The following is a 20,330-nucleotide window of genomic DNA, read 5'->3' as shown; positions in this document are numbered from 1 at the left end:
TATTCTGCTAGAATCGTTGAAATGGCAAAAATAAAGATTAATTGATAAACTGGACTCTGGTGAGATTATAACCAAAGAGAATGAACAACTTCAGAAGACACTGAGACGAGAGTTCGTGGCTTAATTTACAACAAATAGACCATCTTCAGAATGACAGAATTTACAAATTGAACCATTTCTTTCAACGCTTCGTTAGATTTGATTAAAATCTAGACAGATAAGGGGACTTTGGGAGGGGAATTACACAGGACCGAATTATAAAGTGAAAGAGCTACTAACATGGTATTTTTTTAAACTTAGTTAAAAATTTGACACGCAGAGAAACATAGGGAAATAATGTAACCATGTCCTAAGTGAATTAAGAAAAAAGAGTGAGCAAAAACAAAAAAAAAGGATAATAATCCTCTACTAAAAGAATACCATACTAAAAAGTAACTCTTATAAAATAATATACTAAAAAAAACCTATACTTAATAAAAATAGCCAAATATTAAAAAAAATAACCGTAAATTTAACATAATAACCCTTTACAAAAAAAAACCGCACACCAAAAAAATAACCCTATACTTAAAGTGATGTATTAATTTTTACGTACATATACATATGGATTATTTATAATGTTAGTATTTGTTGAAACATTTGTTTAATATAAGAAAAAGTATGTAAATACAATATTCACTATAATGGTTATAGAAATTGGTCAGAATAGAATTATAACTATGCTGTTTTTGTATTGAAATTGTACATACATATCGTAGTCATACAGGAGAAAGTGACCAAGTGCATTTTATACAAAAACATGATCATTGACTATTTGATATCTTACTAGCTTAATATTGCCCTGGAAAAAATTCCAAAGGATTTTAATATTGGAAGTATAATAATATATTTACTTGTTAAAAATGACAAACTACATTGATATTTATTTTCTTGCCAAGCAAAAGTGACATAAATAGCCCTCCTGAACATTTTACGTTTTGTTAGTTGGTAATTTCTCCTGTACGACTACGATATATCGACGTGTTGCGTGTCAACATAGAATGACAACCTTCAGAACCAAAATAAATGTATGTATATGTTTTCATGTAAGTCTTCACATGGCAGATGAGATGTTTTAGAAAAGAAAAATTGTGGACAGTTGTGGAAAGATATCTACCTAATATTTGAAGTCTAATTTTGATTCTAGCTACGGCCCTGGTGAAATTTTTAATAAGACAAGTATGTATACGGAAACAAACGAGTCATTGCAATTGATTACTGCAGCATTTCTGTGTTCTGAAACAAATGTATGTACGAACCGACTTGCCGGCGGAAATACCTATGTCAATGGTATGGAGCAGTCCGTATCACCATTACACGACAATTTTGTGCTGCAAACGTTAAAAAATGTCATATCATGGGTCGAGAGAGCTCGAAACGAAGATGTTTTAAAACAGAGAAAAGTCATAGACACCATGGAAAAAGTTTTAGTACTTTGGCCATTTTATGAGGGAAAACTACGAAGTAATACGCGTATTATATTATAAGGCAAAGTGGAAGGTTGACGCAGCATACGAAGAGAACGTATATCCTGGGTTAAAAACTTAAGGGAATGGTTTTCACTAAAGCCCTTGAGGTAGTATTTTACGAAAATGACGCTATATAAATAAATTTAGGTATCCAAAATTATTAATAGTATCAAATATCCAATATTATTTCAATTTCAATATTTTGACATTATAACATATGTACTTATGTAGATGAAAAAGAAAACAGAAGTTTTGGTATTTACAGAGCTTATGACCCATCATAAGGCGGTAAAATGATCTATGTGTGTAACATTCAACGTTCTACCTATATATGATTGAAATAGCACTTTAAATTATTCAAATAAACTATTAAAAAAACTTTCATAAAATTATATTATTTAAACCTGGATGTAATCACTAAATGATAAACCAATGTTAAAATAAATGTACGATAAATTGACAGAATGTATAAAGAATGAAAAGGAATATGTAAAATGCATAAAAAACACTAACTTTGTTTTTAGCTACTTTAATTTTAGTACAATTTTAATTGGTTTCGACGAAGTGCTTGTCGAAACCAGTTGGAAAAAAGTAGTTGAAGAAAATCGTTTGTGTTTTATTAATAGTATAAAGTTAACTAAATATCAGAGGTTTTTTTTAAAATTAATCAAGTTTGTTAAAGATTTGTATTAGATTAATTTTATTATTGCGATTAAAATATAAATGCTAGTAATTATTAATTAATTGAAATTATAATACAACACAAAGTTTTTTAATTCAAAAATAAATGAAATCAACACTGGAATCCCCAATGACAAAATCCAATTTAAACGTAAATAAATAATAAATGTATTTTGAAATGCCAGAATGCATAAAAAATGAAAGGCTATCAATGATTTAAAAAAGTAAAAAGAATGTCCGCCTCCGTAGTGTAATGGTCAGCACGCTCGGCTACCGTTCTGGAGGTCCCGGGTTCGATTCCCAAGGAGGGTAAAAATAAATATAAGTGATTTTTTCAATATAATATTTATTCAATATTACCATGGACTGGTACCTGAAGCGGAGGGCTGATCACCTTTCCTTCGTGTGTAAAACGATCATGATAACACTGTGTTTATAAGACACAGTGCCCTATGCACCATTGGGGTGCGGGTAAGAGTTTTATTATTTAAAAAAGAATTGTAATGTGATTATAATCCAGGATTCGGACCTCACATACTAATATAAGAGTTTCTGCTTAATAAAAAGCTTCTTTACATCTCACCAATAGATGTCTCTAGTGAAGTTCTAGTGATTCATGAACAAGGTTTCTAAATTGGTTCATATATATAGAACTTCCAAGAATTTTAGTAGTGTGGTTGTCAATAATGGGTAGAATTGGTGAATGTTACACGTGTGTAAAGTGATCACTTAAACCAGCCTATGACGGTCGTAAGCCCCGTAAATGCCCAGACTTCCATATTCTTCTTCATCTTTGATGAGATATCAAAAAAAAATTATAGAATCCAATGTTTAAGTAAATCATAAATAAATGCATGATGAAATGCCAGAATGTATAAAAAAATAAAGGAAATTAATGATTTAAAAAGGTAAAATAGAAAATTAAACTATGTTTTTAACCAATTTTATAATAAAATACAAAATTTTGTAAGGAAACGAAAATTGGCAAAAAATTCAACTAAAAGATCGTGCATCGAATCACGAGACGCCTAATAAGGAAGCCTGCAAGCCAAGCAACTTTTAAACTATTCGTAAAACCTTATGCAAATGCACTATTACATAGAGATTCACAAGGATAAAGTTTCGCAAAAAATGAGCTTAAAGTTTAGCGAAATAAAATCGGCGAGAATGGAGGAAGGCAGGGAAAGTAAGTACAGCAAAGGACAAAAAACAAGGAAAAAAAACCCACGTGCCTCGGAATAAGGAGGCATTATTAAAACTGCCCCGTGGGAGAGGATTTTCTAGGGGGTAGATGGGTTTAAGGGTTGATTTAAAACCCTCTTTGCCATGGAGACGGTGCTAGAATATTATGCAAGTAAAAATACACATTTAAAAAAAACTTTACGTTATTTTATTATTGCTGTAATATAATACTTTTACGTATAAAATGTTCCTTTTCATTGAACTTTTCTCTAAAAAAAATATATACAGGCAAAATAAAACCGTACTGCGAATGTATATACACATTCAATGGCGCATAGGGCACCGAATCGAATGGATACAGAGTAAACATGATCATTAATATAATATTAGGTGATCAGATTCACATTACTACAAAAATATATACAGGGAATAGAAAACCGTACTGCGAATGTATATACACATTGAATGGTGCATAGGTCACCGAATAGAATGGGTACAGAGTAAACTTGATCATTAATACCATATAAGGTGATCAGTTTCACGTCACAGGTATTAAAAATTTTTTTTTTTTAACATACCGTTATTTTATAATTGCTGTAATTCTTAAAATTAAAATTTTCTTTTTCATTTCAACCTTCTCTACGAAAAATAAGTACAAACAAAAAGCAATGGATATTCACATCCAATGGTGCATATGGCACTGAATCGAACAGATACAGTGTAAACTTCATCATAAATATTATGGAGGCAAGGTGATCAGTCTCACGTTGCAGGTAATAATATATACAAATAAAAGTGAAAAAATCGCTTATTTTAATTTTGATTCCTCTGGAAATCGAACTAGGACGTTTTAGCATAATATAATGCACTAATCACTTCACTACGGAGCTATACACGAATGTACTGATCAATACGTATGCAAAATACGAAAACGAACGCAAAATAGAAGTGATTTAAGTTTGGAAAAAAAGTAAAGAAAAAAACATCAATAGATCAACATATGTATATAATTGTATACAAAAAGTTGAGATCCGCGTTTTATATATAATATTTTAATAACATTTCGAACCCGGGACGTCCAGCACGGTAGCTAAACATGCTAACCATTACGATTTGGTCCCGGGTTCGATTCCCGGGGGGAGGGGTGTGAAAATAAATATTAGTGATTCAACACTGTGATATTTATTTCATATTAACCCTGAACTGGTCGCTGAAGCGCAGGAGTGATCACCTTACCTTCGTGTAAGTAACGACCAAGATAACACTGCGCCAATACGATGCAGTGCCCTATGCACCAGTAGGTGCGGATAAGTGTAAAGAATAATAATAATAATAATATTTATTCATCATACTAACAAAGGTGAAATTCTCATCCCCCCATACACGACCGTCAAGACAGCCGGCTCAGTACGACAAAACATAAACATCACGCATCGTAATGTATGCAGTGTGTGGGTGGCACCGCTAGGTCCATAGAATCCGGCTGTGTTCCGCGTAGGGCCCTTCACGCGTACTTTATTCAGACGTCGAGTGCAAATCCTAGCAAAGTTGACAGGCGGTACCTACGCGGTGCCTACCGGAACCTACGCGTAATGCTGAGCGCGCGAGTTTTTAAATCTGCAAGCTGTATTCCACCGCCACGCGAACCATATATAAAGCGCTTTAGACAACTTGATTTGTGGATATGTGAGTGGGTACCTTTACATGAATGAAACATAACGGTGTCGCCTTTGCTTTTGAATTATATAACACGGTAAACACCGTTTTTTAAATATTGTAATTTTATGTACGTATTTTTAATAAGAACAGTATTTGTAAAGTAGGTAGAGTATTTTAAATAGGTAAAGTAATTACAGTATTTAACATAAGTAGGTGTTGTATTTTATGGATGCACAGTTAGTACAGTATTTTAAGTAGGTACAGTAAATACTGTGTTTTAAGTATGTAAAGGAAATGCAGTATTTTAAACAGGTACCTTAAATACAATGTGTTAATTAGGTACAGTAAGATCAGTACTTTAAGTAGGTATGTTAAGAACAGAATTTTAAGTAGGTACAGGAAATACAGTGTTTTAACTAGGTACAGTGAGTACAGATTTTTAATAGGTAAAGTAAGTACAGTATTTAAAGTAGGAACAGTAATCATAGTATTTTAGTATTTTAAGGATGAACAGTAAATATAGTTTTTTAAAGTAGGTACAGTAAGTACAGTCTTTTAAGTAGGTACAGTAATCATAGTATTTTACGGATGTACAGTAAATACAGTTTTTTTAATAGGTACAGTAAGTACAGTATTTTAAGTAGGTACAGTTATCACAGTATTTTATGTATGTATATGTAGTAAGTACAGTATTTTAAGTAGTAAAAAAACTAACTGGACAAAATAAATAATTTTTCATTAAAGTATTTATTAGGGGGGGGAGTGCTATACAAAAAATGGGAATTAAGTTGTGGGGTGAATCGAAATACAGCCTTCTCGCTCGAAGATCTGCGAAACTAGCTACGAAACTACGACCCGGTGATATACATAGCTAGATATAATATATATTTTTATTGTTATTATTATTAGACAGGAAAAGGTCGAACGAGAAATGTGTGCTAGATTAATCCTCTCACATGTGGAAGGGTAGATTGATTCTGCCATTAATATATTGACGATGGAATCAAAAGAGATGAACGAAATGACCAGGAGAAGATGAATAGGGAAGGGTGAGAGAAAGTAAATATTGATTGATAAAGGGTATTTAGGGTACCTTGCAATATGTCAGAACACAAAACTTAATTAAAGATATTATTCTTCTTCTTCTTCAAGCCCTTATCTGCACCCCAATGGTGCGTAGGGCACTGCATCATGTAAACGCAGTGTTATCTTGATCGTTAACATATGAAAGAAAGGTGATCAGCCCTCCGCTTGAGGTACCAGTCCAGGGTAATATTGGATAAATTTTAGAGTGAAAAATTAAAGATACACACACATTATTATTTTGAGATTTTTTTTTTACTACGCATGTGTTTCTTAGTACGTTGAATAATTCGGAAAGAACCTCACACGTATGTATGGATAAAGATTACATGTCTATCACTCAACAGACTATTATAAATCACATTCTCACCATAAATTTGTTTTACTATTCTTTCTTCAGTCATTCGATTCACATGCCCAAACCATCTCTACACATATTTCTTTAAGCGAATATTCGAAAACTCCAACATAATTTTCTATAAACCCAGGTAACATTTAGCGTAATGGAATTTTTTTGCTTAAACACCGTTTTTGTATTGTTTTTTTTTTTAAATAAATTTGATTTTGAAAAAAAAAATTGATAGAAAAGGAGTTAAAAAATCTTTTTGTTTTTTTTTCAGTTCAGTATTTAAAAAAAAATCAAGTTCCAATAAGTATTCTAAAAAAAACTTGTGCGCAGAGACACGTGTGACTTCTCGCGCAGCCAATCGCTTGCTGATTGTGTGTTTGCGAGTAGCCCCGTAAATAAAAAAGAATGAAAAAGTAGATATGGCAAGCGCCGTGACGTTGTTGAACGGACGTTCGACTGCGAAATTGGCATCGCGGGTTCTATTCCCGCCAATTGCATAATAAATTCAAGAAATATTTATTTTCAATTGGTGTGGGTGTTTGTGATGTATTTTTCACATTTACCTTCCATATCCTTACTTTTCTACCTGCAGACAAGTCTCTAAGAGTAGAGGCTTTGCGGGTTATTCCTTTAAAAAAAATATCCTTCAGAAAATGTCAAGTAATATTTTGTGTTTATAGTCTGCTTCCGCGGTGTAATGGTAAGCGTGTTTAGCTACCGTGCTGGAGGTCCCGGGTTCGATTCCCAAGAGGATCAAAATAAACAAGGGTGATTTTTACTCTCTTGTTTATTTAATATCACCCTGGACTGGTACAAGAAGTGCAGGGCTGATCACCTTGCCTTCATGCAATTCATGATCAAGATAACACTGCGTCGCTAAGATGCAGTGCCCTATGCACCATTGGGTGCGGATAAGTGTTTGAAAAATGGATAAAGTTAGAAGGGTAGGCATATTTTTCAAAGATAATTTTTCAAAATATTTCGTTAGCGCTTTTTTTTTAAATTACCTAACGTCCAAGTGACTGAAATCTAGCTACTACGGCTTATGCAACTTTTTGAATTTTATATCCAATGCCTACTCGTGAGTGAATTTACTCTAAATGTAAAGAGTTACAATAGTTTCATGTAATTCATGAGTGAAAATTCTAAGCAAAAACACTCACTATCTCGCTAGAGGCATGAACAAGCGCTTTTGATAAATGCCGAAAATGGTAACGTAAAGCGTTCTCGTCATACGGTGCTTATAAAAACACTCAAATCTCCTCTCAAAAATGCCAAGTTGACATGAAAATATTTCTCGTTTCCCGTTCTTTATCTCCCCTTCTTCCGCGCGGCTTCCGTCCTGTTAATTCGCACTTCCTTTCATCCGGTGAGGTCCAAGTTCCTGCCTGGCGGATCCCGAACTCAATTAGCCGCGGACCTCTTCCATTAACCCCCGGATCCCTATCACCCCTTAAAGCTGGATGCACCTCTGGTGTTATTAATCATCGCTTTGAGAGTTTTCTCTGAATTAAAATTAAAATGCGTAGCGGGAATGTCGCGGATGAATGATTCGCAAAGGCGGTTTGTGCGATTCAAAAATGTGCGCTTTAAAATTTCATTCTATGTAAGTGCGACAATGAATAACAGCGCTTGTGCACTACAGGAATTTTACCGTCCGGCAGTCCGGTTAGCATGATAAAACGGATGATTGGCTTGTGCTTTTGTCTTTCTTTCTTCGGATCGGTGTGCTCAATCGGTGCGTGGTCACGGTGCGTGTAAATTCGATCACCCCAAACTGTCTTAGTTGCTTTTATTTAAAAAAAAACTGGACTGCCGGACGGTAAAATTCCGTGTAGTGCACAAGCGCTCTAAATATGTATCAACCGAAAATAAAAAGATAAGAATCCTTCGAGATGTTAAGATGTTAATATAAATAACTTCTAAGTGGAAAAACCCATATTTAGAGAAATTCAAAATATTAAAAATAAAATAATTCACTACATTTCGAGTGTGTCCACATACAGGGTGGCGCAAAACTAATCATCCTATCGGAAGATGTTATAATTTTTGCAAATGGCGTCGTACGTCAATCATATTTGACAATTCGCTCACTCCTTTCAAGAACGTCATAAATCAAAAATCGACAATTTTCAGTTGTGGATGTTGTTTCAGAATGCCCAGAAAATGTACTATATCCCAGCAAAAGAAGCATATTTTTAACTTAATATTTACCCGCTACAGGGCAGAAAGTGTTGTTTTTGCATTTTGAAGAAAAGGTATTGTTTAATTATTTTTTTAAAATATATTAAATATTTTTCAAATGGAGAAAAAACCTTCAGGTTTTACCTAAAAAGATGTGTTGCACAGTAAAAAGTTCAATAAGTGGCTTGACATTTATTTTTAATACATTGTGTTATATTTTTAATCTTTAAAAACGCTCTCCTGAAAAATCAAGTTTTTTGATTTATGACGTTCTTGAAAGGAGTGAGCGAATTGTGAATCAAACAGCTGCAGTGTACAAACAGATTTAGGGTGGCACAAAATTAATCATCCGATTTTGTTTTTGCTTACCGCAGTGGCGTGCACAGAGAATTAATTAGGGTAGGCAGTAGAGGTAGGTAGTAAGGTAAGCTCGGTACTACTTAGTAAGGTAGGATAGGTACTGCTTTTCTGTCTTTATGGAATGCACGCCCCTGCTTACTAGGTATGTTTCGTTACGAAAATGTACGTCTGTCTTGGAGTACATATCGCTCACTCCTTTCAACAACGTCAAATATCAAAAAACTTGATTTTTCAGGAGATCGTTTTTAAAGTTTAAAATTATAATAAAATGTATTAAAAATAAATATCAAGCCACTTATTGAACTTTTTACTGTGCAACAGATCTTTTTAGGTGAAAATGAATGTTTTTTCTCCATTTGAAAATTTTTAAGTATATTTAAAAAATAACCAAACAATTCATTTTCTTCAAAATGCAAAAACAACACTTTCTGCCCTGTAGCGGGTAAATGTTAAGTTAAAAACATGCCACTTTTGCAGGAATATAGTAAATTTTTTGGGCATTCCGAAAACATGGAAAATTGACGATTTTTTACATATGACGTTGTTGAAAGGAGTGAGCGATATTTTTAAATCAAATTAGAAAAAAATAAATAAGGGTAATGAAAGTAAATAAATTAAGAGTGGAAAAATACATTAGACGAACGCAATGGCATAATAACTCCGAAGATAATTCAGTCGTGTTCCAAACCATAAATCTTGCCATAAAAACGGTGCGTTTCTTTGGTTGAGAGAAAGCCCATTATCTTTATGATAATATTTACATTATCCGACGAGGAAATCGACATTAGTCATCCGAGAAGAAGGGAGATGTAAGTACAGCAAGGTTAGGAAAAAAACAAGACGTATTCAATGAAAATTTAAATGAAAGTTAGAAATACACGTAGAGTAGAGGTGTTATCGGAGGGTAACTGTTACTTTTATATAGATTGCCCGTTTTTGATAGTAAAATATAAATGAAAGTTAGAAATAACACGTAGATTAGAGGTGTTATCGGAGGGTAACTGTTACTTTTATATAGATTGCCCGTTTTTGATAGTAAAATATAAATGAAAGTTAGAAATAACACGTAGATTAGAGGTGTTATCGGAGGGTAACTGTTACTTTTATATAGATTGCCCGTTTTTGATAGTAAAATATACATGAAAGTTAGAAATAATATGTATAGAAGAGATTTACAACATTTTGAGTATGTTCAAATACTTGTTCACAAATTTGGATTATCTCAAATTATAGGAGTTATTTTTCATATTATTTTTTGACATCTATCAAAGATGAAGAAGAATATGGAAGTTTGGGCATTTAGGGGGCTTACGACCGTTGTTGACGTTTCTGTTGGGATGTGATTATAATCCAGGATTCGGACCTCACATACTTATTAAAGAGTTTCTGCTTGATAAAAAACTTCTTTTCATCTCAATAATAGATGTCTCTAGTGAAGTTCTAGTGATTCAAGAACAATGTTTCAAAATTGGTTATTATATATAGAACTTCCAAGAATTTAAGAAGTATGGTTGTCAATAATGGGGAGAATTGGTGAATGTTACACGTGTGTAAAGTGATCACTTAAACCAGCTTATGACGGTCGTCCTCTACGTCAATGCCCAGACTTCCATGTTCTTCGTCATCTATGAGATGTCAAAAAATAATATGAAGGAGACAAATGTAATTCAAATGAGTAAAATTAAATTAAATAGGTAAATGATAAATGTGAAAATTAAACAAAAATTAATATGAAAACTTGTCATAAACGTACCCATAAAATAACCCAGTATTGTCGCAATTAAATGTCACCAGGGAAATGAAATGTAGGGCTAATAATTCAAGACTCTACTGTAAGGAAACAGAAATGTAATCACATGATAAACGGATGTGGAAGCAGCTATAACGAGTACTTTCCTTACATTTCCTTATATTGATTTAAAGCAGAACTCGGAATGTGGGTACCTACCCTCTCCAGTACCTACATATCGCGTTACAAAAACAAATATTTGTGCAGTTCACCCTTCGGGACACGTGGAATAGAAGTCTAGATTAACTGTAGACTTCTTTGTAATGCCAACAGTAAAATTTCCGAGTGCTGTCAGTAAAATTGACTTGATCTTTCTTTAAACATTGAAGTTCAATCGTATATAAAATTAAAGTGAAATATTTTCTATCGCATCATATTTTATAATACCTACAACATTTTGAGTGTGTCCAAACACATCTCATTTTCATCTCACCAATAGATGTCTCTAGTGAAGTTCTAGGGATTCAAGAATAATGTTTCAAAATTGGTTCATATATATAGAACTTCCAAGAATTTGAGTAGTGTGGTTGTCAATAATGGGTAGAATTGGTAAATGTTGCACGTGTGTAAAGTGATCACTTAAACAAGCCTATAACGGTCGTCAGCCCCGTAAATGCCCAGACTTCCATATTCTTCTTCATCTTTGATTAGATGTCAAAAAAAATATTATAATACCTATGTTACGATGAAATTGTGGTAAAATGTAGGAAGAAAATCATACGAAATCGAATATTTTCAATTGCAAATAAAACCGCCTTCGTGGTGTAATGATTAGCGTGCGTAAATGAGAAAACCTGTTTTTTTTACCACTTGAGTCATATTTATTCTGACGACTAGCTTCGGAAGCTACAGATGCTTTCATCTTCGGATCTGAATATAAACTAAAGCATAAATAATTATCTGTACTGTAAGTGAAGAGAGAGGGTAAGTTAGGGGAAGGGGGTGAGTCTGGGGATGAAGTTTAAGAACAAAGGGAAAATGGAAAGCAAAGGTGAGGAACTTTAAAACAATATATTTATAATTATTTTTTAAACTTTATAAAAATAAAACAATTTTGTTTTTAACCACTGTTTTATAGTAGGTACATTTTTTCTTTTAGAGGAAAAAATGTACCAATAAAAAATGGTTAAAATCAAAGTTGTTCTATTTTTATAAAGTTTATAAAATGTGCCACACAGTCTGCGAAAAACATTCAAGAAAATATTATTTTTAAGTTATTTTTCTCCAATTTCCAGAGAATTCTATTCAGAATATAAAATATTCTGTGATCCCAGCTCAGAATTATAAGCGTGATTGAATTTAACCTGGCGTTCAATTTCTATCCAAAAATTAAAGACAAGGGTTGATTTTGTTTGCTTAATCAAAGAATGTTTGCATCGCGTCATGAAGGGGATGAAAGAATGAAGGGATAGATCACAGGGAATTCATGCAAAGGCTAAATTATTATCGAGAGGGTGGTACGAGATTAGCCAAAGTCAATATGCTCGTATATTTCAGTAAACAGTTTACAACGAAATCGCCCATGTTAGGTAAACACACTTTGCCCTTAGTTTTCATACATATCTTTTATAGAAATTATGGGAATGTGTGTTTTTTTTTGCGACAGTAAAATAAGTCTGTTTAAGGTGGGATAATCGATGGCCTACAACTATTTTTTTTTTACCTAGGTAACATTTAAAGTAATTGATTTTTTTGCTTAAAATACTGTTTTTGTATTAAAAAAATGATTTTCTTCGAAACAATAAAATACGATTTTGGAAAAAAATTATTTAAGGTAAGGAGCGTCCAGCTCCGAAGTATAATGGTCAGCACGCTCGGCTTCCGTTCTGAAGGTCCCGAGTTCGATTGCCAGGGGGGGGGGGGTAAATTTTATTTTTTATTTTTTTTATTCTAATATTTATTCAATATTACCCTAGACCGAAGCAGGAACTGAAGCGAAGGGTGGATCACCTCTTCTTCGTGTGTTAACGATCAAGATGACACTGCGTTTATATGATGCAGTGCCCTATGCACCATTGGGGTCCGGATAAGGGTTAGAAGAAGGAGTTTAAAAATATGTATTTAATTTTTTTCCATTTATGTATATGTTCTAAAAATAATTGTTTGCGGACAACACGTTTGATTTCTCGCGCACCCGGTCGCGTACTGAACTGTATGTTTGAGAGTACACCCTTAAAGACTGAAAAATACTATATATATATATATATATATATATATATATATATATATATATATATATATATATATATATATATATATATATATATATATATATATATATATATAATACTATATATTTATTGTTTTACGATATCAAAATTCATAGTTTTATTTCATAGTTTGTCGCAGCGGATGAAAAAAATTGAAAAAAAATGGAGTGCGTTGAAGTGTTTGGTAAGGGAAGGGTATTAACTATGAGTATTTCAATGTTTTAGAATTTAGTACATAAACCCTGATGATAACAAGGTTCTTGTCGAAACCGGTTGGATAAAGTGTACCAATAAAAAAGTGGTTAAAACAAAGTTGTTTTATTATTAATTGTTTTCTGAAAGTCAAGAATTTTTTGTATTTTAGATTAACACTATTATTCTAGTTCTACTTATAATACCTATACCCTTATACCCTTTACTATGACTAAATTATATCGTATACCCACACACAGGCCATGCCTTTGTGGGATCTTTTTTTGTATTCATATTTATATTTTTTTGTATTTGAATTTATGTTATGTAATGCAAAAAAAAAATTAAAATAAAGAAAAAAATATATGTAAAGTTTATAAAATGTACCACAAAGTATCTGCGAAAAACATTCAAGAAATGATGGAAAATTTCTTGATCGCGTTTCGACGAATCGATGATGAGGCAAGGAAGACAGAGAGGTGTAAAATAGGGGTGAAAGAAGCGCCGTCGAAACGAGGGCGCATATTGCGGTATGACTCATCATCGAGTATTGTCAAGAATCTGAGCAAAGGTGGGGGGCGTACTCACCCTTAGAGAATGTCAGATAACGCATTTAATGACCTATGTACGCTAAAAATGTTGACTTACATGTATCGGTTCATATAATATATAAATTTAATCTCAACATAGATGAAGAAGAATACGGAAATCTGGGAATTTAAAAGGCTTACGACCGTCATAAGCTGGTTTAAATGATCACTTTACACACGTGTAACATTCACTAATTCTGCCCACGATGACAACAACAATACTCAAATTCTTGAAACTTTTAGATATATTGATCAAACTCAAAACATGGTGTTTGAATTCACTAGAATTTCACTAGACATCTATGGTGACATGAGAGAAGATTTTTTAATAAGCAGAAATTGTTTCTTATATTAAGTGTTTTTTTCACTTTAATATTTTTTCAATATGACCCTGGATTGGTAACTGAAGCGGAGGGCTGATTACCTTTCCTTAATGTCTTATCCATCAAGGTAACACTGCGTTTATATGACGCAGTGCCTTATGCACCATTAGGGTGCGGATGAGGGTTAGAAGGATAAAGGTTAGCGACGGGCTCCACCTCTCTTTCATGTGTAACGATCAAGATAACACTGCGTTTATATGATGCAGTGCCCCATGCAACATTGGGGAGCGTATAAGGGTTTTAAGAAGAAGTTTGTTAATTCAAAGCTTGAAAGACAATATAAAATTTATAATTAAAATGTAACTTTGTTTTAAAATCACTATAAAGATTTGTCTGCCTCCGTAGTGTAATGGTCAGCACGCTCGGCTGCCGTTCTGGAGGTCCCGGGTTCGATTCCCAAGGGGGGTAAAATAAATATAAGTGTTTTTTTCACTGTCATATTTATTCAATATTACCCTGGACTGGTACCTGAAGCGGAGGGCTGTTCACCTTTCCTTCATGTGTAAACGATCAAGATAACATTGCATTTATATGACGCAGTGCCCTATGCACCATTGGGGTGTGGATAAGGGTTTTATTATTTTATTATTATAAAGATTTAATTATAACTTAATTACAATGTCTACCGGTTTCGAAGCTAACCGGTAGACATTATAATATAATTCTTTATCAAGACTGATAAATACTAAAACTCTATCTAATAAACAATATTCAAAATATTTTGACGGTTAGTATATAGAGTTTTAGTATTAATCAGTCTTGATAAAGAAGCGGTTAGCTTCGAAACCGGTAGACATTATAATTAAGTTACAATTAAGTATTTATAGTGATTTTAAAATAAAGTTACATTTTTATTATAAAATAGAAAACAACAAAGTTAGTGCTTCAAATATAAATTATAATATAAAATGTGTTTAACTAGGAAATTCGCACACACCAAAACGACCCCCAAATACAAACGTATACTTAAGCAGCCCCTAATCCAGAAAGCGTCCCGGGTTTATTGATATCGGATACAGTTCCCGCCAAGACACGGGATCCTCTGTAGGGCGGGATTAGGGAGGAAACGGGAGAGGGCGCATCCGCCAAACGAAGGGGATATACACAACCTTCCGGGAGAGATGGGTCGCTGAAGGCGTCGTGTTTTAGAAATGCACTAGACTGACGTCTGCGTATTTGCAATAGGTACTAAATACCTGGATATATATATATATATATATATATATATATATATATATATATATATATATATATATATATATATATATATATATATATATATATATATATATATATATATATATATATATATATATATATATATATATATATATATATATATATATATATATATATATATATATATATATATATATATATATATATATATAATTTTTTTTTTTAATTATTCACAAAATTACTATTTTAAATTTATAATCATGTATTCTGAATGGGGTTAACTGTGCCAAGGGTACATTTTACAATTATTTTCGATAAGTTTTTGTCATACATTTTGCTCACTCCTTTTAACAACGTCATAAATCAAAAAACTTGATTTTTCACGAGATCGTTTTTAAAGTTTAAACATATAATACAATGTATTAAAAATAAATATCAAGCCACTTATTGAACTTTTTACTGTGCAACAGATCTTTTTAGGTAAAACCCGAATGTATTTTCTCCATTTGAAAAATATTTAGTTTATTTAAAAAATGATTAAACAATACTTTTTTTCAAAATACAAAAACAAAACTTTTTGCCCTGTAGCGGGTAAATATTAAGTTAAAAATATGCCGCTTTTGCTGGGATATAGTACATTTTCTAGGCATTCCGAAAACATGCATAACAGAAAATTGACGATTTTTTACATATGACATTGTTATAAGGAGTGAGCGATTTGTTTTTCATGAGTTGTTTAATCGCGATTTATTTTATTGAAATATTTGGACACTGTAAATGGGTCTTATCCAGCATTTATAACTAAACATTTGGATACTAAAAACGGGTTTAATTCAGCACATTCAAAATGGATCAAATCCAGCATTAATGAGCTAAAATTTGCACTCTCTAAAAATGGATAAAATCCAACATTTATGAACATATAATTAAAATGGATGGAATCCAGTATTTATGAAAAATATTTGAACAAGCTGAAAATGGATCAAATCCAAGCAAATATTTGGACACTGAAAATATATTAAATGCAAGCAAATATTTGAACCCTGAAAATGGATCAAATCCAACATTTATATCCAAATATGTATTTGGACACTAAAAATGGGTCTCATCTAGCATTTATGAACAAATAAGTGAACATACTAAAAATGCGATATATTCTGTCACGTTTATACGAGAACAAAATCCATCATTTGATCTCAAATCAACCACCGAGAAAATCTCTTTTGTCACACCACTCCAGTAAACCGGGGGATTTTTGCATCCGCTCTAGACACGGGTTTGATTGTAAAAAAACCTTCGGGGAGGGTTGCCTATTGATTCGAGACCGTGCCACCCCCTGCACTCCACTAAACAAGGTGAAACTTTAAGGGAAGATTTCTGACGTGTCATACATCGTAATATTTTTAAGATTTCCTTGATAGACCAACCAAACTTGACGGTTGATAAATGATGTCGAAGGAGTACTAAAAAGAGGATTTTGAGTTTATTTAGCTATTTGCATTTGACTAGAATATCCCTGGACGATAAAAACCAACAAGTGAAGAAAAGCATTCAAAATAATTTTTTTCATAATTTATCAGACTTAATTTTTAAAATGAAGGGTACAAACATAAAGTTTTTTTTTCTTTATAAAATAAACTGTATTTTTAATGTAACTGTAATCCGTATTTATATGTATGTATGGCAGTGCACAACGGAGTCCTGGTTCCAACTCTAATGTATGGAAGTGAAACATGGAGTTGGCAAAAGAAGGATGAAAGTAGACTGAATGCAGTCGAAATGCGATCCCTCAGAAGGATGTGCGACGAAACGATGTATGATAGATGTGCGAATAGTGAAATAAGGAAGGAATGCAAAGCTGAGATAAGCATTATCGATAAAATTAAGAAAGGTGTGTTGAGATGGTTTGGACATGTGGAACGAATGAGTGAGGAAAGAACGGTAAAACAAATTTATGAGGCGAATGTTAGTGGGAAAAGAAGCAGAGGAAGACCGAGAAAAACATGGCGCGATCAGGTATGCCAAATACTTGAAAGTGGTGAGGTTAGGAGTCGTAACGATCGGCGGGTATGTATGAGGAGATGCATGAACGTGGAAGAGGCGAATAATGTTTGCAAGGACAGAGTGGTGTGGCGCTCTATTCTCTCTGCCTACCCCTGCGGGGAAGCGGCGTGATGGTTAGTTAGTTAGTTAGTTTTTATGTATATATTACCCCAAAAGTTCAGATGACGCATAGCATACGCGTATATTGAAAGATATACTTCGGCTAAATCAAAATCACACGTGATCAACATTTTATGTAGTTCAATTCAATTCATTTTAATTAAATTATTTTAATAAATATATACATTACAAAATATAGAAAAAATTAAATCGTATACATTAAAAATACATTTAAATAAAATATATGCAAGAACTATTCGGCTGTCCAAACTTAAAACACAGTAAGGGACATTTTTTGTAGTACGTTTTTTTTGGATTTTTGGGCTAAGTAGAATCTATTTAGTCCAAAAATGCAAAAAAAACGTACTACAAAAAAATATATCCCTTACTGTGTTTTGAGTTTGGACAGCCGTATTGCTAGAGGTGTAGAAGAATCCCTCTTCGGAAAACACCTTCAGACACATGGAATAGATCAATATCCAATGAGATATTGTTCAACATAGCTGTAGCTCTTCCTACAGGTACAACCATCGGCAGGTTGGTCCTGTGTATAGGAATGTGAAACAATCTATGTCGACGCTGTCTTAGGTAACTATTGGGAACTTACAGACCAATGTTTCGGATAATTTCAGGATTATCGATCATACCGCGCAACAAGTTAGTTATAAGTGTGTGAATAGTTCTATAGTAGTGATGTGTAGTATTGTTTGCATGCTGACGTAGTGATTGTCCTGACGAAGAGACGGGTACGTCTCAAAACCGGTTGACAAAAAAATCCAGTGAATGGTTATTTATGTACGAATATGACTAACATTTTTGTAAAAAAAAAATTAAAGTCTGCTAAAGTACTTAAACTCTACCGGTCGGATTCCGAATTAAAGAGAGAGACTAAAAAATGCAGAATGAAACGTTTTAACAGTTAAAATTTACAGAAAAACTAACCTGGCTCAAACTGTCTCGGAAGTCGGCTGCTGGGATTGGTCTGAACTCCGTCGAAGAATCATTCCTGTTCTTCATATTGCCTTCTCTCCTCCTGACTTCTTCCTTCATCGAATTCTCCAAGAGCTCCTTGGCCATCCTATTGACATTCTCGACTTCTTGGTTCCTCGTTGCGTCGTGGATTCTAAACCCGTCAACCTCATCCTTCCTGTTGGCTTGTTTCTGCTCGAACCTTTCCCTCAGCTGTTCAGCCCTGGTCTTGTGCTCCCGTTCTGACTCTGAGGTGTCTTGGTTCGTGTCTCTGTGGAAGATGAACGGCTTCTTGGTCTGGTGAGAAGGTTTTCCATCCTTGATGAGGAGCTGCTCATCATCCTCGGTGCTGTGGTCTTCCTGCCTGTCGGAGTCAGGAGCTGTGCGCCAGCCCACGCCTTGGACATGAGGTTCCAGAAATGTGGAACTTCTGAAAAGAAGAGAAAATAAATAAATTATTACTTTGCCTCACAAAATAAAACACTGCTGCGACATGATAAGTTAGTTTTTGGTAAGTTTATCATACGGGTTAATCTTTTGAAACCATTAGCGACTTAGGGACAAAATAAATTCGTGGAAGTTTGGATATAACAGACATCAAAAATGAGGTACAGGAAAGGCAATTGAGATGGTATGGGCACATAGGATGCAGCTAATGATTCTAGCTAACTAACTAGCTAGCTAACTATCACGCCGGTTCCCCGCAGGAGTAGGCAGATAGAATAGAACGCCAGAATAATCTATCTTTGCAAGCAATCTTCGCCTCTTCCACATGCATTCATCTTCTTATATATCCCCGCCGATTATTCCGACTTCTGACCTGACCTCTCGACTTTTTCAAATACTCGATTACGCCACGTTTTACTTGGTCTTCCTCTTACTACATATGTAATTTTTTTTCAAATACATTTGTTAAAAATCAGATTTCATTTTCGATTATGTCCAATCACAAAAAGCAAATTTTGGACTCCATATAATAATATAATTTAAATGAAACTTTGTTTTAAAATCACTTAATCAGTGATAAAGAAGCGGTTAGCTTCGAAACCGGTAGACATTATATTTAAGTTATAATATAATATTTACTGTGATTTTAAAAGAATGCTATATTTTAATTATAAAATGGAAAATCACAAAGTTAGCGCTTCAAATATAAATTATATCCATCTAATAAGTTTAAAGACTGAAGACTGTCGACCTCATTGAAGGAAAGAAAAAATGATACAATAAAACAAATAAAGTGGAGAAATTCTAACAAACGGAATATTAAAATATTAGGTTGAATGTTTTGGACTTTGGAAACATTTTACAGCCTCGAAATCTTTCTAAACTTGTCACAGTCTATTAAATCGCTCATCAATCAAAATCTTGAAAACTTTCCAGAATCAAGACTCAAAACGAGGAATTAGCTCGCTCATTTGATCCGGTTCGAAGTTGCCACTTTGGGAGATCCGCGAGCTTCGGTTGTCGGCGAAATAAAAGCTCTAACGAGTGTACATAACTCGAATAAAGTTCCGCCAACTTTGGGAATGCGTCGAGACAAGGGAGGACTGCAAGAGAGACTGCAGGGGGTTGAATCTCATCCCTCTGGTAAGGAATAATGAGACAAACAAGGATCGTTTGATAGACACCCTTCGCGGAGGGCAGTTCACAATCTTACGCGTAAACACGAGGAAATATGAGACCACTTGGGCAAATACTAAAGCGTTTTAGCACTCGAAAATGCACCGTAGTAATAACAAACCCATAAATTAACAAATAGAGAAACGGAATGCTTAATTATGACATAATGAATACCAGGACTCCGATGTGCATTGCAAGTGATATACATAGCGTGTTTCTTGACAGT

The 20,330-nt window shown here is 33.5% G+C and overlaps 1 protein-coding gene across 24 annotated transcripts in view; it reads right to left on the bottom strand.

Annotated features, from left to right (window-relative positions):
* spri (Src homology 2 domain-containing protein sprint) overlaps nucleotides 1–20,330 on the bottom strand; it is a 279,029-nt gene that overhangs the window by 83,106 nt on the left and 175,593 nt on the right. For all 24 annotated transcript variants that reach the window (XM_088265143.1, XM_088265157.1, XM_088265150.1 and 21 more), the window contains one exon: nucleotides 18,455–18,911. In XM_088265143.1, coding sequence (XP_088121269.1) covers nucleotides 18,455–18,911 — 457 coding nt within the window. The remainder of the gene's footprint in view (nucleotides 1–18,454; nucleotides 18,912–20,330) is intronic.

The sequence above is a fragment of the Brachycentrus maculatus genome, unplaced genomic scaffold (genome assembly GCF_059751285.1).
Source record: "Brachycentrus maculatus isolate JH-2025_06_01 unplaced genomic scaffold, ASM5975128v1 h1tg000242l, whole genome shotgun sequence".
Taxonomy (NCBI): domain Eukaryota; kingdom Metazoa; phylum Arthropoda; class Insecta; order Trichoptera; family Brachycentridae; genus Brachycentrus; species Brachycentrus maculatus.
This window is presented reverse-complemented; position numbering and strand designations above follow the sequence as displayed.